General features: G+C 43.6%; 1 protein-coding gene across 1 annotated transcript in view; it reads left to right on the forward strand.

Annotated features, from left to right (window-relative positions):
* Positions 1-6949: 6949 nt before the first annotated feature.
* Positions 6950-24420, forward strand: part of PDE6A (phosphodiesterase 6A) — a 63927-nt gene continuing 46456 nt past the window's right edge. Inside the window, exons 1-5 of the mRNA XM_053200369.1 lie at positions 6950-7759; positions 15610-15762; positions 16367-16456; positions 17043-17183; positions 22338-22412. Coding sequence (XP_053056344.1) covers positions 7286-7759; positions 15610-15762; positions 16367-16456; positions 17043-17183; positions 22338-22412 — 933 coding nt within the window. The 5' untranslated portion in view covers positions 6950-7285. The remainder of the gene's footprint in view (positions 7760-15609; positions 15763-16366; positions 16457-17042; positions 17184-22337; positions 22413-24420) is intronic.

Raw genomic sequence — 24420 nt, forward strand, 5'->3', positions numbered from 1 at the left:
AAAGGGTACATTTATGGTATCAGGGTGAACAAAAGGCCAGAGGGTTGTTTTCTGTCTGTATCGAGTTAGAACAACATACCTTCACATGAACCTGGGGTGGGACAGCAGTCACAATAGTTACCAGGATTTAATATCTTGCCAGCACTGTGGGATGGGGACTTGGAACATATACCATTTGATTTGGAGAAAGACAAGAAATGTGATTCTTAACCAGGATGAAGGAGCACAAGTCACTCTTAGTACAAATATTTAGGTACAGAAAATGATCTGTTATTTGACTTTTTACAGTGGTCACAAGCCCCAGAATCCCAGATTTGTTCTTCCGGGGATATGTGCTAGGTGCTATGGGAGAGGATCATTCAAAATAGAACATGATCTTTGCATTAAAATATTGACTTTTCCATTATATCTTTACTTAAACTCTTGAATTTTTGGATAGCCAAGACAATATCTTCAAGGATTAACAGTGAGGTTGTTTTGTCTTTCTGGGAAAGTTTTTTCTTAACAAGGTAAGAAAATAACCAAGAAAGTATGCAAAGATTTCACTATGCAAATAGTCACTGGGAGTACCAAAAAATTAGAAATAGCCTAAATAACCAACGGTTGGAAATATGTTAAATTATGGTACAGAGCACAATGGAAGTCTATGAGCCATTAAAGAAGAATATTCAATGGCACAGAAAGCTATTTACATATGTTATTACACAAAAAAAATACATATTACATAGTCAGCTTTGTCATAAAAATTATATTTATATAATTATAAAAGAAAGATGTACATCGAAATGTTTTCTCTGGGTGGTAACTCTTACGTTCTTTTTATTTGCCTGTATTTTCTCAATTTTCTACAATACCAAGATGTATAACATTATAAAGAGAAAAATAATAAAAGTTTTTGTTTAAAAAAATAATAGGGAAATAGACATATTTGCATTGCTTCTGCTTTCTACAAATACCACTGCCTCATACTTAGCTCATATTATCATTATTAAAGGTTACATTTATTGAGAACTGGCCGTCAATGAAGTTCAATAGATACACTACCTCCAATCCTCACAACAGCTCTATAAAATAAGTATTATTGTTATCCACAATTTTCAAATGAGAAAACTGGGACCAGAAGTTAAGTATTTTGTCAAATGTCAAAGTTTGTGAATGATAGAAAGAGGATTCAAACTCAACCCACGTTGGATCCAAAGCCCAGGTGCACTCTCCTGCCTGTTGCCTTGTCTACTGTTGTGGTCACAAGGCAGGTATTCAGGACCTAATTTTACGGGTCTTTTCAGGAGTCCCCAGAGTTCCTAACCATTTTTGAGTTACAGATACCTTTCAGAATCTGAGCTTTAGGAAAATGCACAGAAAGTTAAAATGCACATAGGACAAACTTTTACCAGGCTCATCCATTAACCCATCTTAGACCCTCAGAGTTCAAACAAGGAGAACATCACAGACTAGCCAAGCTTCAGGTACAGACCAACAGGTAAGCCAAGTAGTTGAATCAAGTTACTAAGTCAACACATGGCCGGACAATTTGGAAACTGATAACAACTGTAGGTCAAGGGTAAGAACAAGTGAAACATGGGAATGAGCCAAGGTAAGTATAAATGAGGGTGGAGACCAATCAGGCTGTTCCAGCAGTTATAAGGATGGAGCCCAGGAACTGCCTTCCCTTCTGTGGCTTCACCTAGGACATGGAGTTTGACAAGCCAGGAGAAATGGAGGCCCAGTCAACATTTGACACCAGTGAAATGTGCGGAAGGGGAATACTCAGTGCCAAGTTTCCTAGGGGGGCCCGATAACACGTGAATTACCCAGGCCTACACCACTCTTTCTCATGTCTCTCTTTCCCAGTCAGCCAGAAAGGAAAGTCTTCCACACTCTTCTTGCTTCTATGCCCACTCCCTTCTCTCCACTCTCTCTAACCCCATCCTAGACCCGTTCCTTTGCTCTGGGAAGATTGCAACCACCTCCTTACTGACTTACTAGCCCCAGATTCATCTTCCTAATGCTGGTGTTTGAAACCTCTTTGCCATGTCCTCAGCTTGCATACCTTCAATGACAGGGAGCACACTATCTTTAAGGTAATCCAGTTAATCTTTGAAAGTTATGATAGCTAATGATGATTGGATAACTACTATTAAATTGAGCTGTATGAGATTGCCATTTGTGTAGGACAAAAATAGTCAAATAGGGGTAATTTCATAGGGTTCAACTTAATATACCCTGGGTACATAGCTTTGCACTCTACTATATACTATCTCACTTAATCTCCCCAACAGTCCTGGCAAACCATAAGAGACCCATAAATACTGAGAACAAACTGAGGGTTGATGGGGAGTGGGAGGGAGGGTAGGGTGGGTGACGGGTATTGAGGAGGGCACCTGTTGGGATGAGCACTGGGTGTTGTATGGAAACCAATTTGACCATAAATTTCATTTTAAAAAAAAGCAAAATGAGGGCCAGGGGAAATTAAATAATTTACACAGATAGTAAATGACAGGCCCAGGTCTGAGTCCTGAACTCTACCTCTTAAGTGCTCTGGGTACTGCCTTCTTATAATAACCTCTACCTCTGTGCTACTCTCTGGGTCTCCCCTAAACAAACTGGCATGTTCTCCACCCCCAACAGTCTTTCAGAGCTTCCTCCCAATCGAATGTCCCTGGTTCCTTTACTATTGCTATTAACAGGAAGGATGCACGATGGGGAGCCTATGGAGAACTTTCACCCAACGTTGGAATTTATGGCACTAATATGCTGACCATTCCTATTCCTTCCAAAAAACCGCCTCACCAAACACCTTTCCACAAATGCCTCTCCTTGACCCAGTTGGTGCCTTCCTTTGTCCTATTTCTTTCCTTTATTCCCTCTTTTTACCTCCAAACTCGGAGCCTTAAAATCACCTATGGCCCCAGCAATTACACTGCTGGGTATATACCCACTACAGTTGAAAATATATCCCCATAAAGAGGAGTTGAGTTCTGATACACGATACAGCGTGGGTGAAACTTGAAAACATCATGCTAAGTGAAAATAGTCTGGGCCACATATTGTATAGTTCCATCTATATAAAATGTCCAGAAGAGGTCAATCATTAGAGAGAGCAAATAGATTAGTGGTCACCAGGGGATGAGAAAGTAGATTAGTGGGGGTGTACCATAACAAACATACTAAAAACCACTGAACTCTACACTTTATACCCTTTACAAGCGTGAACTTTATGTTATATGAATTATATATCTCAATTCAAAATAATTCAAGTCACTTATGACTAGCGTCACCTGACTTTTCAAAACTTCCCAGTTTCTTCACCTGTGAAATGTGGACCTCGGAATAAAGATTATTCTAAATAAACAGTTCCAGCTAGTCTTTCTGGAGAGTCCTTTAGGAAGGCTTATGATCAGGAACGAACAGGTCAGCCGTTCCTGGTCAGCCCTCCTCCACTCTGAGCCCATCTGGAATCATGGATCCAGGCGTGTTGTAGATACAGTATTAGATGTTTTGTGGATAGGGAAATATTGCTTTGTGGATAAGGAAATCAACAAAGCCTTGTTGAGGACAGACTTTCTCAAGGTCACAGAATGAATCAGTGGCATTGCTGGGTCTACAGTCCTGTTTTCTTCTTTCTAGTAGTACATGTTCTTTTTTAGACTAGATTACACAGAAAAATCTTTCCTAATCCTACAGGTAGCCCCTCTTCCTAGTGAAAGAAGCTTCAGATTTCCTTCTGCTGATATTCTGAAATCAGGCCCATTTAGCAAGCATGCTACGAGGTCACCTGCTGCAAATATCTGCTTATCTGTTCCTACCCAATAATTAGAACTGAAGTCTTTCAAAAGGCTTGGTTTCTTCATTTGGGCATATTGAAAAATGAGGTAAAAGTAGATTTCTTGTGGAACAGTGGCTTATATTCCCACCAGAACTAAGCCTGGTGGGTATATTATGGGAAAGCACATGAGCTGAGCTTTTGTGATTTTGAAAATAGATGAAGTTTTACTCCTATCCTCAAAGAGCTTGAGTTTGAGGAGAGTGCAGATGTGCAGAAGTAATACAGCCTAGAATAAAGAAACTCCCATCAGGATGGAAGGAAACCAATAGTTTGGGGATTCCAAATAGGAAAAGAGTCTAGCTGGGACATCAAAATATCCATGGAGGGAATGGCATTGGGACTGGGTAGAAGGGACAGGCAGAGGGCACATAAAGAACAGAGGTGCAAAACCCAGAAAAAAAAAGACAAACACTAGGGTTGAGCTTAGAGTCCTTGTAGAGAAATTGTGAAAAGCAAAGCAGAACAGTATTGGGGCCACCTTCTGGAGATCTGTTAATGCCAGGATTAAGAAAAGTTGCTGACTTACTGAGGGGAGGATGTGGGGTAAGAACAGTCTGATATACCCTGGTATAGCCTTGGAGAGCAAAATTAGCATTATTTATCCAAACCCTTACAGAGCTATAAGCTCTTTGGGCCTGGGATCTCACTGCTAGGTATTTTTACTTAAAAATATAAGGATGTTCATTACAGCATTATTTACAATACTAGAAAATTATACAAACAACCTAAATATCTAACTGTAGAGCCAGGGCTCTCAACAGAGATGATTTTGATCCCAGGGGACATTTAGAAATGTCTGGATTCATTTTTGGTTGTTACAACTTGAAGGAGAATTCTACTGGTGCCTAGTAAGTGGAGCCCAGGGGTGCCGCTAAATAAACATCCTACAATATATAAGACAGCCCCCACAACAAAGAATTACTGGCCCATATGTTGATAGTGCCAAGGTTGACAATATGTATGTATTTATATATACATAGACTTATAGATTTATATATAAATCTTTAAAATATATGTGAAATCTTATAAATAATATATATCTTGATATTTTCCTAGAATGTATATGTGTGTGTGTGTGTGTGTGTGTATTCCACATATTTAAGAATATCCAAAAAATATTGGCAATGATAGTATCTGGGATTACGTTTGATTTCAATTTTTTTCCTTTGTGTCTTCTTGTATTTTCTAAGTTGTACTCAAGAATATATAAGAGTTTTGATTTTGTATTAGGGTTCTCTAGAGAATTGACTCATATGGTTATGGTCCCACAGTCTGCTGTTTGCAAACTGGAGAACCAGGAAAGCCATTGGTATAATTCAGTCTGAGTCCAAAGGCTGAGAACCAGGGGACCAACAGTGTAAGTCCTGGTCTGAATCTGAGGACCAAGGATGCCCATATCGAAGGGCAGGGGGAGGTGGATGTCCTAGTTCAGACAGAGGGCACATTCATCCTTCATCCACCTTTTTGTTCTCTTCAGGCCCTCTGCAGATTCGATGATGCCAGCTGCACTGGTCTACCAATTCAAATGTCAATCTCTTCTAAAAACACCCTCATAGACACACCCAGAAGTAATGTTTTACCAGCTCTCTGGGTATCCTTTAGCCCCATCAAGTTGGCATATGAAATTAACCATCACAGACTTACAATTAAAACACTTTTTTACTGAGCATCAAGAATGTGGGGCAGCATCGCAAGGCCTAGGGAATCAGCCCTGGCAGGTCCCGCCCTCACGGAAGTCACAGTAGAGATGTGAAGACAAACAAAAGACAAAGAAACAAAAAACAAACAAGATAATTTCTAACAGTAATAAATGCAATCGAAGAAATAAATAGGATGATGTGATGGGCAGGACCTGGGGAGGGCACATACTTGGGATAAGACAACGAGGCATGATTAGCGTGAGCTGACACCTTGAGGTTGAGAAGGAGGTGGTATGCAGAGAGCTGGGAAAGAGCATTCCAGATAGAGGACTCACGTTATTTATGGTGAGGACGTTTGGAGAAATTCCGGTCGCTGCATGGCCCGCCAGACCAAGGGGCCACCTGTGTATACAGTGCGGAATGGACGCAATACCCCGAGAATTTATCACGCTACAATAAAGGAAGTAATCTGCTTTCCATTAAAGTTCATTTGCAAAGTTCAAAGTGCCAGCAACAGTCTATTAGCCTGCATTCCACAGTGTTTACAACACAGAGACACCAGGTTCTCACAGCCACGTTCATGGAAATGAGAGCACAGTTTCATCTCAGAAGGAGAATGTTCTCTTTCTCCCCAGGTGTCCTGGATGGAGGGTACTTCAGTGAAGAGTCAGATGTTTCAAGGTTCAAAAAGAGCTGATAGCATCTAGACTGTTGTGTACGTTTCTGACTGACAGTCCAAAAAGATATGGATTATAGCCAGAAAAACCACATTAAAGTGCCAAGAGAGGGGCACCTCGGTGGCTCAATTGGCTGAGCGTTGGCCCTCAGCTCAGGTCATGATCTCACAGTTCGTGGGTTTGAGCCCCTCATCGGGCTCTGTGCTGACAGCTCAGCCTGGATCCTGCTTCGGATTCTGTGTCTCCCTCTCTCTCTGTCCCTCCCCCACTCTCTCTCTCTGTCTCTCTTTCTCTCTCTCAAAACTAAGTAAGCATTAAAAAAATTAAAAATAAAGAAAATTAAAGAATCGTTGAAATCTAAGCCTGGGAAAGGTGCAGCTTCTTAAATCCGGAGACCCGTAAGTGCCAGACTCATGATGTACACAGGGAAGCAGGCTGAATAGTGAGCATGTGCAGTGAGGCCATCCTGGGGAGGACCTGGGAAAGAGGGCACAGAAGGGTGGGGTGAGGGGTCGGGGGATGGGAGCTGGGTGGGCAGTCCCTCTCGGCTCTAGCCATCCCTGCCAGGGAGGAAAGTGGGCACAGAGCTGCTGACTCTTCTGATTCTCCAAGAGAAGCTGAATAAATCTCCTAAACAGCAAATGCAGACTTCTGTGTCGAACGTTGCAGAAAAACACCCTACAGGGCAGAGAAAACACACCTACAGGAGCAGGTGTGCTGCCTGTGTGTAGGTGAAAACACACCTAGAGCAGGTGTCCCTGTGCTGTCTGTTGGCAGCCTCTGCTTTGGGGTTGTTTTTAGTTTTGCCCACCTCCTGCTCTGTTTAGAAATCCCTTCTCCGCTCTTAGGCCAAGGTGAAAAGGAAACTCTCACCTTCTCCCATCTGGGGCCTGGCAGCATCTGGAACACTGATCCTCATAATCCTTGTTCTCGGGAAATATTAATGATTTAATCTCCCTCCCTCCCTCCCTCCCTCCCTCCCTCACCTCTGCAGCCATACCAGCTGAAATCCACGGGCCAGACCCACAGAAGCCCAGGTTGGAACAAAACGCATCCTGACTCAGTTTCGCCACGGACCGTCAAACCGCCCTGGGAAGGCCAGCTTCAGCCCTTCCACGCAAGCGGCCAGAGGGATTCCAGCCATGGGTGAGGTGACAGCAGAGGAGGTGGAGAAGTTCCTGGACTCGAATGTCAGCTTTGCCAAGCAGTACTACAACCTCCGCTACCGGGCCAAGGTCATCTCGGACATGCTGGGGGCCAAGGAGGCCGCGGTGGACTTCAGCAACTACCACTCGCTGAACAGCGTGGAGGAGAGTGAAATCATCTTTGACCTCCTGCGGGACTTTCAGGAGAATCTGCAGACCGAGAAATGCATCTTCAACGTCATGAAGAAGCTGTGCTTCCTTCTGCAGGCAGACCGCATGAGCCTGTTCATGTACAGGGTCCGAAACGGCATCGGGGAGCTGGCCACGCGGCTCTTCAATGTTCACAAGGATGCTGTCCTTGACGAATGCCTCGTGGTGCCCGACTCGGAGATCGTGTTCCCCCTGGATATGGGTGTGGTTGGTCACGTCGCACACTCTAAAAAGCTCGCCAACGTCCTCAACACAGAAGAGGTACCCTCTTCCCCACAAGAAGGAGGGCGGGGAGGCATTATTCCATGGAGTCCCGGTGGGTACAAGCGGGGCGGGGAGCTGCTGGCCATCCAGACTGGGCTGGTAATGGTTTGGCACTTCTCTTTATTTATCAGCTTATAACATTTTATTTTGGGGGGGGGGGGGAATCCAAACCTAACAGAAGAGTCTAAATACAGTACAGACAACTATCTACCTTTCATCCAAATGCATCAATTGGCCACGGCCTTGCCTCATTTGCTTTATCTCCATTTTTCTCGGACCCCTATGGGAGTCGACAGCGTGTACTGTATTTCCAGACATTTCCAGAACAGGGACGTTTCTGTGTATTTCCAGAACAGGGACGTGTGTATTTCTAGAACAGGGACGTTTCTCACATATGCACACCACGGTAATGAGATCCAGGAAATGTAAGCTTGATGCAATATCATCGTCTAATCAACAGTCCGTATTCAATTTTTGCCAATTGCCTCAATTACACCCAAATAGCACTAGCTCTGGTTTCCGTGACGCGGATGTTTTTGAAACGTGCAGGCCAAATACTTTGCAGAGATGTCCCTCCACTTGGGCCTGTCTGTGTCTTCCTGATTAGAATCAGGTCGTGTGTTCCCATCAGGAGTAACATAGAGGGGATGTCGTGGTTATCTTTACGCATTCCATCAGGGGACATGTGGTGGCAGCCTGCCTCGTTACTGGAAATGTTAACGGTACCGCTTGGTTAAGCCCTTGGCTCTCGCTCCTTCTTTAAAAAAAAATTTTTTTTTAAGTTTATGCATTTATTTTGAGAGAGACAGAGACAGCATGAGTGGGGGAGGGGCAAAGAGAGAGAGAGAGAGAAAGAGGGAGGGAGAGAGAGAGAATCCCAAGCAGCCTCTGCGCTGTCAGGGCAGAGCCTGACCTGCGGCTCAAACTCATGAAACCGAGAGACCGTGACCTGAGCCGAAACCAAGAGTCGGATGCTTAACCCCCCTGAGCTGCCCAGGTGCCCCTTGGCTCTCATTTGTGAGTCCAGCCTTCTGTGAGATTCTACTGGCAGCTCTGATGTAGACTTCTTTGATCACCGGGGACAGAGCACTTCATGCAGATCTCCCCATGGCCCTCGGCCCCAGGGCAACTCCTACTTATCCTTTAGATCTCAGCCTAAAGGTCACTTCTTCATGGAGGCCCTCCCATATCTCTTTGTTACAGGCTCCTTCCCCAAACCATTTTTCATAATAAGCCCGGGGGCCAGGGACCATGCCTGCCTTAATCTCCACTTTATCCCAGCAAATGTCTGGCACAAAGCAGATGCTCAGCAAATACTTGGCAATAAAGATTCACCATCAAGTAATTATGCTTAATTCCTTTAACACCTGCCTTGCCCAAAACAATGTTTGCCCCGTGAGAGCAGGGCCCAAGTGGGTCTCACGTATTGCAGCACGGACCTGACCAGGAGCCTGTGTTCAATCATTTCTAAGATGCAGCCTGGACATTATGTGATTTTGCTCACCTGACTTCTGGTCTTAGTTCAGATTAAGCGTCATAAGGTTAAAAGGGGACAGAGGGGGTCTCAGAGATGATGTCATCTGACTGTCTCGTTTAACGGATGAGGAGCCTAGAGCCATGAGAGCTTGAGAAGGGGCTTGTCCAAAGTCACCAAGGAGTTAGGGCAGAGCCAGGCCCTCCCATCCACAAATGCAGGAATTCAAATGGGTCATCTGGTTTTTAATGTTTATGTATTTATTTTGAGAGAAAGAGATAGAGCAAGCGGGGGTGGGGGGCAGAGAGAGAAGGAAAGAGTAAGAACCTCAAGCAGGCTCCACCCTGTCAGCGCAGAGCCCGATGGAGGGCTTGACTTCACGAACTGTGAGATCATGACCTGAGCCCAAATCAAAAGTCAGCTGTTCAACCAACTGAGCCACCCAGGCGCCCCAGGTCATCTTTTTTGACGTGGGTTCATTGACAAGATAAGAAACACAGACTTTGGCCTCCGGGGCGATAGTTTTCTTGGAGATACGCTGGGCTGGACCTCCCGTGGGGTTCGTCTTTCCCTTGTTTCCCCTTGGACGTCCAAGGGTGGGGGTCGTGTTTCTGCCTCCAGGGGACTTTCAGCTGGACCGGGGACTGTTCTCCCTTTAACTCTCTCTAGACTTGCATTGTAGCCAACATGGATTGCCACGGTCTTCAGACGTAACTGATTATCCCTGTTTCACAGATGGTGGAACCAAAACCCAGAAAGGATGGGGCACCTGGGTGGCTGAGTCACTTAAGCATCTGACTCTTGCTCTCAGCTCAGGTCTTGATCTCAGGGTCGTGAGTTGGGCTCTGGGTTGGGTGTGAAGCCTACTTAAAAACAAATATCAAACAAAACAAAACAAAACAAAACAAAACACAACAACAACAACAATAACAAAAACACCCCAGAATGGTTAGTAAGTTGCTCAGAGCCACTCCGATAGAAAGTGGCAGAGCGGGTATTTGAATTCAGGCACTCCGGCCTTGTGCCCACACTCTTCACTGCTCAGCTCTTCTCTTCTTCCTCCTTATCTATAAAGTGAGGGCACTGGACTAGATGCTATTCACCACTGGTCATTTCAAATCGTATAGCAGAGAATAAAGAGGTTAAACTTTGAGGTCAGATCTGGATGTGAGTCATGACTCTGTGACTTTTTAAGAATCGTGCTTCGGCGTATTTTTGAGCCTATCTGGGCTCACTTCCTAATTCATAAAATGGGACAGGAATACCGACTGCACAGTGTTGTCATAGGATTAAAGGAGAGAATTATTTCTCATCTAGCAAGGTTCTTGGCACATTGTTATGGCTCCTACTGGCCGATCCTGCTCCTTATTGTTATTGTTATTGTTTTGTTGTTGTTAAGGCTCTATTCTAAGGGAGGAATGCTGTACCAGGTCTGTGTGGGAGTTGGACAAGAAGGTCCTTCCGGAGCTTTCAGTTTAGATTCTGTTGGTGGGAAAAACAGAAGAGAGGCGCTAAGAGGTTCTGTAGATCCTGGTGTTAAGTGAATGAGGATTTAGGCAGATGCTCTGATGCTAACGTATCCTTGTTGTTGTTGAAGAGTTGGCTGAGCCTCTGTGTTAAGGGATGGCCTGCTATTCCGGGCCCCCTCCCCTTCAAGCCCAAAGTTTACTATGGAGTAATGCCTGCATTCCCCTGGGGCAAGCCTGGGGCAGTCTCCCTGGATGGTGACTCAGCACCCTCAAAAAACTTGGGAAATGGCTACTATCAGTGGAGTTTTGAAATGTGAAACCATGAATGGAGAAGTTTCCCAGGTTGTAATAAAATTCCCACGTCCTAGCAAATTCCTGCTCATACCCTGGGATATCCTCAGGAAGACTTGCTGTTAGGATTGCCAGATAAAATATAGGATTCCCAGTAACATTTGAATTTAAAATTTTTTTTTATTTTTTGAGTTGATTTTTTTATTTTGAATGAAAGAGAGATCATGTGAGCGTGCATGAGTGGGGGATGGGCAGAGAGAGAGGGAGAGAAAGAATCCCAAGCAAACTCTTGGCTGTCAGCACAGAGCCCGACTTGGGGCTCGAACTCACAAACCATGAGATCGTGACCTGAGCCAGAATCAAGAGTGGGATGCTTAGCCAACTGAGCCACCCAGGCGCCCCAAAATTTGAATTTTAGATAAACGAAGAATAATATCTTAGTGTAAGTATGTACCATGCAATATTTAGGACATACTTATACTTTAAAAAGTATTTACTTGAAATTCAAATTTAACTAGGCATCTTGTATTTGTTTGCTAAATCTGGCAACCTTACTAGCCCTTCAATATTTGTGTGTGTTTTATTCTTTACCCTTTCTCCTTAGGAAAGCCCACAAGGCCTGCCTGTTCCTGTCTGGCTTATAAACCACTGGCCCCAGCACCTAGTCAGTGCCTGAGACAGAGTGGGTACTCATTACAGATTATTGCATGAATTAATAAATGATGACCCTTCCCAGTTGGCTATGATATTGTGATTTATAAAAAGAGATACTTACTTAGTCTTTGTCCTGGTTCCTGACACAGAACTCTTAAGACTCTTATAATTCCTGAGTGATAGGAGCATCTGACACAGAGCTTCTAAATTCCTTGGAATTTCCTGACTGGTAGATGGTCTTTTGTTCTAACGAGATGACTCTTGGTGGGCTCCTGGATGGAGGCCAATCACCAGAAAGATCAAGCTATGATCAGCAGCTTGGAATTTTCAGCTCCACCTCCCCATTCTCTGATGAGGGGAGAAGGTCTGGAAATGGAGCTAATAATCAGTCATGCAGATGTGACAAAGCCTCCATAAAAATCCCCCAAAGTACAGGGCTCAGAGAGTTTCTGGGTTGGTGAACACATGCATGTGCTGGGAGGGTGGTGCACCTCAACTCTAGGGGACAGAAGTTCCTGCTGTCAGGAAGGGTGCTTCATCTGACAGTATGTATGTATCTTTTATTATATCCTTTATTATATCATAAACCTGTACATGTAAGTATTTCCCTGAGTTCTGTGAGCCGTTCTAGCAAATTCCCAAACCCGAGGAGGGTGTCTTGGGACCCTGCTTTATAGACAGTCAGAAGTGTAAGTGACAAACTGGGACTTGTAATTGGCATCTGAAGCAGGGACAGTCCTGTGGGACTAAAGCCCTGTGGGGTCTGACACTGACTCCAGGAAGATTGAATTGAATTGTTGGACAGTCAGCTGGTGTCAGAGAACTGGTCAGATACACCTACGTATCTGGTGTAAGAGTAGTGTAAGCATGGTACTAGTGTGAGAGGAAAGGAGAGTTTTTCCAAGACATGACAATTCCTATTTCTAAAGAGTGCACCTGAGAGCACTGCCATTTCCAGAGACTCTCACAGCTGCCATCCTTCCCTGCGTGTGAGACCCGGAACCCAGCATGCCACACCGGAAGGAAGCTCGAGGAGGACCTGGTCCAACACTCCAATTTTACCAAAGGGCAAACTGAGGCTCAGAGTATCTTCAACTACTGATAATGTACTGATTGGCCCCTGAAGCCTCAGAGAACAAGTCCCTCCCTTCCATTCACCCATCCTGTGGGGACATCCTTCTCATTATGGTTTGAATTGTGGGTTCATGTTTTACATATGCTCCCACTATACTGTGAGGACCTAATGAGGACAATCTCATCTTTCTTATTGGTCTTGGCATATCCAACACCTCTCCCAGAGCCTGTTCTCAGTAAATATGAGTAAATGAATGAGTACGCGAATCAGTCGATCAGTGTATCAACATATAGATCAATGAATGAATGGAGTGGCTGTGCCACTTACCAGCAAGGGAGTTTTCTGCAAAGCAGGGAAGGTTTGGGGGCACCTGGGTGGCTCAGTTGGTTAAGTGTCCGGCTCTTGATTTCAGCTCAGGTCATGGTCTCACGGTCATGAGATTGAGTCCTGTGGCATTGAGCTCTGCGCTGGGCATGAAGCCTGCTTAAGATTCTCTCTCACACACACGCGCGTGCGCACGCTCAAAAACCAAAACAAAAACAAGGAAGGTGACAGATCTATGTGACAAGGCTGATGTGAGAGTTAATGAGATAAAAGATGTTAAGTTGTCTGGCTCCTGGCTGAGGACGTCATTATTGATCAATAAACAGTAGATCTCACCATGGAGTTGGCGCTGTGAATGTTTGAAAAGAGGAATTGGGGTTTCCAAGAATGAGGGGTGTGCTCCCTGCTTGGAATGCATTTCATCCACCTGGTTCCTCTGAAGCTTCAGCTCTCAGCTTCACCTCCCTCGTTCACAGGGAGAAGCCTCCCTCGTTCACTGCTATAACCCGAGAGTCTAGAACAGGGCCTGGCATAAAGCACTCCATGAATGCTAACTGAATGAGTGAATGACTTTGGGCTTTCCCTAAGCTGGGCATCTGATTCCCGGGCTTTAGAGTAAACAGTTTGAGGGACATCTAGGTGGCTCAGTGGGTCAAGCGCCTGACTTCGGCTCAGGTCATGATCTTACCACTCGTGAGTTCGAGCCCTGCATCAGGCTCTGTGCTGACAGCTCAGAGACTGGAGCCTGCTTTGGATTCTGTGCCTCCCTGTTTCTCTACCCCTCCCCTGCTCGTGCTCTGTCTCTCTGTCTCTGTCTCTGTCTCTCTCTCTCTGTCAAAAATAAACATTACACACACACACACACACACACACACACACACACACAAGAACAGCTTGAGCTAAAAGTCTTCTAAGGCCCTCTCTGCTTCTGATAATCTGAGGTTCTGTGACACAGTTGTGTAGAACACTTCACATGCTGAATATATAAGGATGGCAATGATTGTGCGAACACCATCGGTTGGCAGCTGTATAATTCGGGAGAGAGTTCTGGGTCTCTCAATGGGAAAGAAAGTTCTGGTAGATTTAGTAAACATCTGCATCAGATGCAGGTAAGACTCATGTATCGTTTTCCCTGATAGAAGTGAATATTGCAAGGCTGAACTGACTTCCTGAAATGAATTTGAGCATGCCCCACCAAGACCTGTGTTTAGGGATTTATCAGTGTCCTTAGAGAATGACATGGAAAACCCTTCATGGCTAATGCCTCTTTAGAGATTTTGCTTAATCCTCTGATGCTAATTCAAGTGGAGCCCTACAGCCTTTTCTTAATTCCTGTACCCTTTACCTGGTTTGAGACACCTTCATCGACAACAATGCCGTTGCCTGTTTGTCTAATCCCACTCCAACCGGGAGAAATCCACAGATGCACAGCATCACACTCTGAATTTCTCAGTCGTGGGAAAGTTTCTGCACACTCAATTCTAGAAAAGGGGTGGGAATCCGTTCTATGAAATATACTTCCTTCCTCAGAACAGCGTGAACTGCATATCTGGGCTGGCTTGTGTCCCAAGCAACGCCTATGGTTGGAAAAACTCACAGTGCTACCAAGAAACAGAAAGGTGGATTCTCTTGGATTTAAGATGACAGTTCAGGCTCTGTCTCCTCTTTCTGACCACATAGACCACACTGACCTGTGCTGGCCTCCCAGGCTGCTTTAGGGGTGGGGGTCTGGGGGTGTGTACTCCTTTGCACTCCCATAGCTTTGAGCCAAACCCTGTGTCATGTATTACTGGTATTGATTTGTCTGCGAGCCGGCCTGAGCCTTGGTCTCACTTGTGTCCCCAGCGCTCAGCATAAGGCCCGACACACAATGGGGCTTCCATTAAGACCTATGGAATGTGGATATCCATTGGACTCACTGTGTGGTGCTAGAACTGAATTGCTCAAAAAGCTAGAAGTACCAAATTCTTTTTGTTCAATGACCAGGACCCGGATCTAACCTTACCAAGGCTTCTCCTAAAGACAGCAAAGCTGAGGGCAGGTTCCTTCTTGAGTCTCAATTTCCCTTTGTGTAGAATGGGCCACTAGCGGGCCTCACCTCACAGGATTAAAGCGAGTTGAGACAGATAAAGCACGTGATACCCGTTAGCAATTGTGGTTGTTAGACTCACTAAAGTCTTTTCCTCACTCAAGTTTCTATTTTGGGCTTACTCGCCATCACCTCAAGAGAGCCTTCTCTAACCCTCCCTCCCCAGGTGAAGTCAGTCCCCTCATCCTCGGGCCCCTGCAGGGCTTTGCTCACATCTCCCCCACAGCCCTCGGTAAGTTGTATCTCAGACTTTCTCCCACTCGATTTTGAAGGCCTCCAGGGCAGAAATCACCCCTGATTGCTTTGCCCTTGCTGAAGGGGCATAGATGGAAATGTCTTTATTTTCTTGTCAACAAAATCATAGAGGCCCCCCCTCCTCCCACTCCCTACCACGGGCATATGGGGCTCTGGCCTGTTTTACTGTCTTTGTTCTTCCTCTGCCCACCCTTGCCTGTGTCTGCCTTCCTTCAGGATGAGCATTTCTGTGACTTCGTGGACATCCTCACAGAATACCAGACCAAGAACATCTTGGCTTCCCCCATAATGAATGGGAAGGACGTGGTGGCCGTACTCATGGCTGTGAATAAACTGAATGAGCCCCACTTCACCAAGAGAGATGAAGAGGTAAAAACGCTTTAGAAATTGCTGGGGTGGCCATGCGAGTGCATTCTTACAGCTTGTGAAGTCCCCTGAACCTTGCTATTTGGCCCAGCCTTGGTTTTCTCATCTGTAAGACAAGGGGATTAGGCTGATGCCCTCTGAGGGAGACAGGACAAGGGTAATGGTTAGGATGTCGGGCCCTGGAGCCTGGGGTACAGGGTTAATTGTCCTGGCTCTGCTAATATTTAGCTGACTCAGCCAAGTTACTTAATTTCTTTACATCTCAGCTTTCTTATCTGTAAAATGGGCCTAATTTTATAGTATCCGTCTCTCGGGGTACTTGTGATGATCACATATGATAACTTATATACCTAAAATGACTTATCACAGGGACTGCAAACTCAATAAATAGTAGCAATTTTCCATTAATCCATCAACACTGACATTCTACATTCTATGAGCTTTACACTCTTACAAGGCAACATTTCATGGGTCAGCATTCCATGATCCATCTACTCAAATGGCCTCTGATGCTTTTGAAATATTCAAATACTTGCTGATGGTAGAGGGGGCCAGAGGAGGGCTTTCCTCTTCTCATCTAGTTCGCCTCACGCTGTTTGATTTCCAGATTCTTCTCAAGTACCTCAATTTCGCAAATCTAATCATGAAGGTGTACCACCTGAGTTACCTGCACAACTGTGAGACTCGGCGTGGCCAGGTAAGGGGCGTGCGTGGCTTAAGGGAATGGCCTGGATGCGTCCTTGTACTGAAGCATTGATGTGGTCAGACTGGAAAGGCAGTGGTGATAAAATTGCCTGGGAACCATCATAGTCTCTGCCCAGCATCCCTCGTGTTGATGAGGTGGCCGATGTTTGTAAAGCTGTATATGCACAGTTTTCAAGTCAGGCAACTTAGATTTGAATCCTTGTCAAACCATTTACTAGCTCTAAGACCCTGAGTAAATCACTTACCCTGTCTGAGCTTTAGTCCCCCCCTTTGAAAAATGGGGGCAATACTGATTGGTTCCACCCTCAAAAGATCGTTGTCAATAGTAAATGAGAAAATGCATGTGGAACATTTGTGTTCAATCCATGTTTGTTATTATCATCCTTATTAACAATCTCTGAAATAAAAGAAATGGAAAGAGTTGGACCCATTATAAGCTGGTCAGTTACTTCATCTCTCGGAACCTCAGTTTCTCCATCTGTAAAAGGAGGATAATTGTCCTGTCTCTGTCTCTGGGTTATTGTGAGCTGCTGCTTTGTGACTCAAAAAGTTTGACAGTGTTTTCCTGTTTTGTTAAGATACTGCTGTGGTCTGGGAGCAAAGTCTTTGAAGAGCTTACGGATATTGAGCGGCAGTTCCACAAAGCCCTGTACACAGTCCGAGCCTTCCTCAACTGCGACAGATATTCTGTGGGGCTCTTAGACATGACCAAGCAGAAGGTGAGGAGGCTTCAGAACAGACATTTCCAAGAACAGGATCAATATACAGTGGGGCCCAGACTTGTGTCTCACATTCAGTTCACAGGGGAGAGGCAGGGAAGATGTGGATGGTTGTGAACAGGTTTTCACAGGTCTTTTGTGTTTTTTTTTTAATTTTTTTGATGTTTATTTATATGAGAGAGAGAGAGAGAGAGAGAGAGAGAGAGAGAGAGAGAGACAGTGTGCAAGTGGGGGAGGGGCAGAGAGAAACCGAGACAGAATCTGAAGCAGGATACAGGCTCTGAGCTGTCAGCACAGAGACCAACGTGGGGCTCGAACCCATGAGCCACGAGATCGTGACCTGAGCTGAAGTCGGAAGCTTAACCGACTGAGCCACCCAGGTGCCCCTCACAGGTCTTTTATAGTGAAGAGTGGAGTACCAACCTTTAAAGTGGAAAAGTCAATCTAGGGCACAGGTGAGTGAAAACAACCTGGTCTTCCCTGGTCAGTTGGAAAAGAAAGCATATGTGAGAAGGCTTGATGAGGAGGTAAAGGTGAGTGATAAAGAAGCTCTATGTAGGGTAAAAGCCAGAAGGAAGAAAGTTGCCAACTTCAGGAGTTCTCAGAGAATTCACACAAAGGTGGGCATAAACCTTCCCCATGGTTTATCAAGTGGATGGCCCACCTGAGCAGTTGAAGTGAAGGAAGTTACTGGGATCTGGTCCCTGGGAATGCTCTGGGGGCAGATCTGCAGAGACTAAGGATGCAGAGTCTAAGAAAGCAGAACACAATATGGCTCCTACAATATTTTTCAGCGAGGTTTTTCCCAAACCAACTGCCCCATTTTTCTTTCTCTACCTGTCACCGCTTCCTGCAGCTAATCACTTTCTGCCTTGGAATAGAGTTCCAGAGTTATCTAGATTTGTGATTTCTTATCCCAAAGAGCCAAGGTCCAGGTTTCCTGTCGGTTTCATTTTGTAGGGCCTTGTGCTGAGTGGTGCACTGATCTCTGCAGACCCCTCAAATAGTTGGTTTGATGATGAAATACATTGCAGAATCTGCGGTTGGATAAGACCTTAAGTCTAGTCCAGGGGCTCCCAGGCTTGAATCAGAATCTTCTGAGGAACTGTTTAATAAACACTAGGCCACATTTCCTGATGGTCTTGCTTTTTTTTTACTTAATATTTTCTGAACATCTTTCCATGTCAGTACATGTGGAATCTTGTTAATAAGGCTTTATGTTGAAGTATAACATACACACAGAGACAAGCACTAATTACAGGTAGTAGATCAATGAACATCCCTATGTAACCACCACCAAAATAAAGAGATAGAACATTACTAAACCCTCAGAATCCCCTTGCTTATCCCTTTCCATTAATTTCCATACCCTCCTCCCTGAGGGTGACCACTATGGGACCTTTAATGCCACGTTAGTTTTGCCGACTCTTGGAGTTCCCATAAACAGAATCATACACTGGTAGGCATGTGGTATGATCTCATTTGGTCTTAAACATGAACTCTAATGACTGATGAGATTAGAGACTTTTCTTGTTTTTTGACCATGTGTATATCTTTAATAGAAGTGCCTATTCAAGTCTCTTTCCCATTTTTAAGAATTCCATTGTCTCTTTTAATCTTAGGATCTGTAGGTGTTCTTTACACATTCTAGATACGGGTTCTCTGTGGAATATACTCATTGCAAATATCTTTTCCCACTCTGTACTTTCATTTTCTTTATAGTATGTTTCAACTAATGAAAATTCTGAATTATAATGTAGTTTCATTTATCAATTTTTTTTAATGGTTATGATTTTTGTTCTTAAGAAACCTTTGCTGGCCCCAAGTCAATAAAGATATTCATCTATGTTAGCTCTCAAATTTTATTGTTTTAACTTTCACACACAGCTCTATAATCTACCTGGAAATTTTTTAATGTGCAGTGTGAGGTAGGGTCAATATTAACTTTTTCCATGTGGATATCCAATGGACCCAGCACCATTTACTGAAAAGACCACTCGTTTTCCACTGTCCTATTGAAAATACCATCTTTCCCTAACATACCTCTATCATTGATCAAGTGTCCATATATATTGGATGCTTGAGTTTGAGATTTTGTTCAAGAAGGACTTCCCCAACCTTAATATTATAAAGATAATCTGAGATAATCTGATGTGCTTTGATTAATATATTTTAATCATTCATTCATTTTGAAATTATGAATGTGTAGATATGAGGTAGGGATAACTTTTATCTCTCACTCCTTCTCCAGTTATAATCTATCCTTTCTCCACTGTTTTAAAATGCAGCCATTCTGATATGCTATTTTATCATATACCAGATTTCCATATACTCATGGATTTATTATTCTGATTTTTGCTTTTAAAATAGTTTTGTATGTGAGGCGCCTGGGTGGCTCAGTCAGTAAACATCTGACCTCAGCTCAGGTCATGATCTCGTGGTTTGTGAGTTCGAGTCTCGTGTTGGGCTCTGTGCTGACAGCTAAGAGCCTGGAGCCTGCTTCGGATTCTGTGTCTCCCTCTCTCTTTGCTCCTTCCCCACTTGTGCTCTGTCTCTGTCTCTCAAAAATAAATAAATGTTAAAAAATTAAAAAAAATTAAAATAGTTCTGCATGTGATTCTGATGCACGTCAGCTATCTACTGATTTTAGGGAACTTCTGATTCTAGTACAAACATCCATTTAACTTTCACATACTCCTGAACCAAATATTTTGCCAATTATTGCCAAGTCCAGCAACAAGCCCTTTGATACACCTTTAGGAAGTAGCAAATGAATGAATTCATACAAATGAATGGTTCTTTCTTAATAAGAATTTCTGAGTCGTTGAATTCAAAAGGTGCCCAGTTCACACCTTAAAGGATCTGAACCCAGATATAGCCTGCTGTGTGTGGCTGTTTTCTGTTTCTTCTGAGCTCCCTCTCAAAAGGGAAAATGACACTTAAGCAAGAATATTCTTTTTTTTTTAAGTTTATTTATTTATTTGAGGGAGAGAGACTGAGAGCAGGCGAGGGGCAGAGAGAGAGAGAGAGAGAGAGAGAGAGAGAGAGAGAGAGAAAGAGAGAGAGAGAAAGGGAATCCCCAGTAGGCTCCATGTGACAGATTGGAGCCTGATGTGGGGCTCAAAACTAATGTGAGATCATAACCTGACCTGAAATCAAGAGTTGGATGCTTAACCCCAGGCACGAATATCCTAACTTAGTCATCCCCAAAAGATGGAACAATCTAGCAATTAGAAATGGGCTGGTCTGCCTACAATCATTCAAATGACCTGCCTCACCCCCCTTCTACCTCATCCCCCCAGGTAGCTAAGCTCTTATCTGAGCTATTGACATTATGAAGAAGTCAATAAAGCCACTGAATTGTACATTTTACCTGGGTGAATTATATGGCATGTGAATCATATGTCCATAAAGCTGTTGAAAAATAAAAGAAAGAAGAAAGAGAAGAGAGAGAGAGAGAGATGAAGAGGGAGAAAGGCAAGCATAAATATGCCCCACTTTCCGCCCACCCCCTCGTTGATAGCTGCTGCTTCTCTGGGACAATCTTCAAAGCCACTCAGTGTTTGACACAGACAGTGTCAGCTCAATGCACTTGACTTTCTTTTGGGCTCTTCTAACATTTGCGTTCTTTCTCCATTCCAATGGATTCATTTTGGGTCTTACCCTGTCTACCTTACTATAGTTACTTGAGTACTTGATTGACCCCTCCAAGAGACAGCAAGTTTCCCCAGGGCATGAACTCTGTCTTATTCATCTGGCAGCAAACACATTATGTATCTGGCAGCAAACACATTATGGGGCTCAGGTAGACTCCCTATTCGTATTTTCACCCAGAATTGAATGTCTTCCTGGTGTGCAGTCTAGACAAAGAGCCCAACTGGGCAGAAGCTTGAGGACACGGAATTTGAATTTCATGTGGACTCTCTTCTGCTTGTCCTCTGCATGATAAACCACCAAGTTCAAACAAGAAAGAGGCCAAGAGCAGAAGGGCTTAGCATCCTACCCACGATGACCTAGTGCTAATGGATCACTGTCCCTAGATGGCAATAGATGAATGAACAGAGAGGGCAATGAAGCATGGAGGCCTCTTCTGTGAGGTCCTGGCTCAGCCCAGCACAAGCTGTGTGGCTCCCCGTGCCTCAGGAAAACCAGTAGACAAGTGGCAGAGAAGAACTCGCGTGGTGTCCCAGTTAGTTTCTTCTTCTGAGGCTGTGTGCCCATGCAATGCCTTAGCTGGTCATTTCTCTCTCCCTTGACTGTATCTTTGCCGGCTGTCTTATGGGTCCTTTCTTGACGGATCCCTGATATGGGTCTCTTTGTGTATTTATGGCACCATTATTTTTTGGGAAAAAAAATTTTTTTTCCTGATTCCAAAAGCAACACATTTTATGACAGAAAAATTGCTAAATACAGTCTCACTGCAATCACCCAGAGAAGACCGGTTGTTAGTGTTTTGTTGTGAATCCTTTGAGGGCATTTTCTATGTTTAGTTAAACATTGGGGTTATATGATCTCTATTTTTTGTCCCCTCACATATTTCACTCATCAGTGCAGCAAGGACACTTTTTTAATCAACATAAATATATATATATATATGTATATGTATATGTATATATATATATGTGTGTATATATATGTATATGTATGTGTATACACACACACACACATACATCTGTAGCATTATTGTTAATAGATGTTCCATGATTCATTTAATAAGTCCCCTCGTATTAGACACTTAGGTTGTTTCCTAACTTTTCACTACTATAAATGAGGCTGCAGAGGGCATTGTTTTAGCTAAACCTTCAGTCACATGCTTAGCATGTCTTTAAGGTCAATTTCATACACCTGGAGACCCCAGTTTCCCTCTCATGTCCCACTCCCACAACATGGGGAGTATAAGGGTGTTCCAACTCAGCTCCTATTTTTTGCTTAATGATTAGACAACCCTAGTTCATCAATATCTTGAAGCACAGACATGACTGACATCCCCTAATGCTAATGAATTTTGCACCCCTTCCAAGCTTAGGTTTCAGTGAGCTCTTCCCACCTTCTGAACTTCAACGATAATGACTCACAGAGGTGGGTCCTCTTTTCTCAATCTCCTTTCCTTGACCTATTTTCAAGATGTGTAATTATTGTCTTTCTCATCCCTAGGAATTTTTTGACGTGTGGCCAGTCCTGATGGGTGAGGCTCCACCCTATTCTGGTCCCAGGACTCCAGATGGAAGGGTAAGTCTCTCTCTGGACTGTTTAGTATGATCTAACGTTTAATGAAATGCAAATTTAAGGCACTGTAGAACCTGCTGACATTTCTTTATCACTTAGATATCTATCTTCTCTGGGTTGGGTCGTTTCCCCTTGAAGTTATGATAATTGTTCATAATTGCCACATCTTGTAACTTGCAAGGTATTTTTAATATCTTGCTGGAGTTCCATAGTAACCTGGTGGGATTGGCTAAGGAAGAATTAATATTCTCATTCCACAGATAAGGAAAGAGCTCCAGAAAGATCGAGCAACTTGCTTAAATATTCACCTAGCAAAAGTTTAGACTTGAAGACAATTTGAGCTGGAAATAACCTTAATATCTAATTGAGGCTATACAAATTGGTAGCTAGCAGGTCATTTCCATCCAATAGATAAACCTGTTTGGCTACATACATTTAAAATTTTTCGTCTTACTTAAAAAGTTTTGGGAATTGATAGTTTAACATCTAAAAAAAATCAAGATAGGGGCGCCTGGGTGGCTCAATCGGTTGAGCATCCGACTTCGGCTCAGGTCATGATCTCACGGTCTGTGAGTTCGAGCCCCACATCAGGCTCTATGCCAACAGCTCAGAGCCTGGAGCCTGTTCAGATTCTGTATCTCCCTCTCTCTCTGACCCTCCCTCGTTCATGCTCTGTCTCTCTCTGTCTCAAAAAACTAAATAAACATTAAAAAAAATTTAAATAAATAAATAAAAATTTAAAAAAAGTAAAAAAAAAATCAAGATATTTCCCATAAATACATAGATTCTCAGCTTCTTTTAAAAAAGTGGAAGATTAGCCGAAACTGGACCCACAGTCCCACATGGGTAAATTTTATTTTTTGAGATTTTATTTTTAAGTAATCTCTATACCCAACATGGGGCTCAAACTCACAACCCTGAGATCAAGAGTTGCATGGTCTGCCACTGAGCCAGCCAGGTCCCCCTCACAGGGTAAGTCTGATGGGAGCTGAGGGGCAGCTGTCTCCTTGGAACATGGCCAGAGCTCTCTAGTTTGCCAAAGTCCTCGCCATTCCCCTCGTGTAGCCTTGCTCCCCAGTCCGCACTCATTTATGTTTCTATCAGGCCTCTCCAGGCACTTGAGTTTGTGAGCTCTGCTTTCATACCATTGCTTTCTTTTTTTTTTTTTTTTTTTGACTTTTAAAAAAAAACAACTTAAATCGAAGTTAGTTAACATATAGTGTAATGATGGTTTCAGGAGTAGAATTAAGTAATTCATCACTTAACATATAGCACCCTGTGTTCATCCCAACAAGTGTCCTCCATAATTCTCATCACCCATTTGGCCCATCCCTCCACCCAACACCCCCCAGCAACCCTGCTTGTTCTCAGTATTTAAGAGTCTCTTATGGTTTGTCTTCCTCTCTCTTTTTGTCTTAGTTTTGCTTCCTTTCCCCTATGTTCATTTGTTTTGTTTCTTAAATTCCACATGTGAGTAAAATCATATGGCATTTGTCTTTCTCTGACTTATGTTACTTAGCATAATACACTCTAGTTCCATCCACGTGGTTGCAAATGGCAAGATTTCATTCTTGTTGATCACCGAGTAATATTCCATTGTATGTAAATATACACACGTATATACATATACATATACATATACACACACACACACACACACACACATATATATATATATATATATATATATATATATATATATATACACCACATCTTCTTTATCCATTCACCTGTTGAAGGACATTTGGGCTCTTTCCATAATTTGGCATAAACAGAGAGAAGCTGATATGATGTATGTGGGGAGGACGAGATGAGGCAGGGCAACCAGATTTGTCACTCACACAGCCTGCAGAACCTATAGAATGACAGGATGACCTTAGCTGAGGCCACATGGGATAAGTAAGCAGCAGAGTCAGGCCCTGAATTGAGTTTTAGTCTCATGCTTGTCCCACAGGATCTTTTAGCCTGTCTGAAATGCTGTATCAGTTTCTGTTAGGAGGCCTGATCCCAC

This window comes from Acinonyx jubatus, chromosome A1, assembly GCF_027475565.1.
Source record: "Acinonyx jubatus isolate Ajub_Pintada_27869175 chromosome A1, VMU_Ajub_asm_v1.0, whole genome shotgun sequence".
Classification (NCBI taxonomy): Eukaryota; Metazoa; Chordata; class Mammalia; order Carnivora; family Felidae; genus Acinonyx; species Acinonyx jubatus.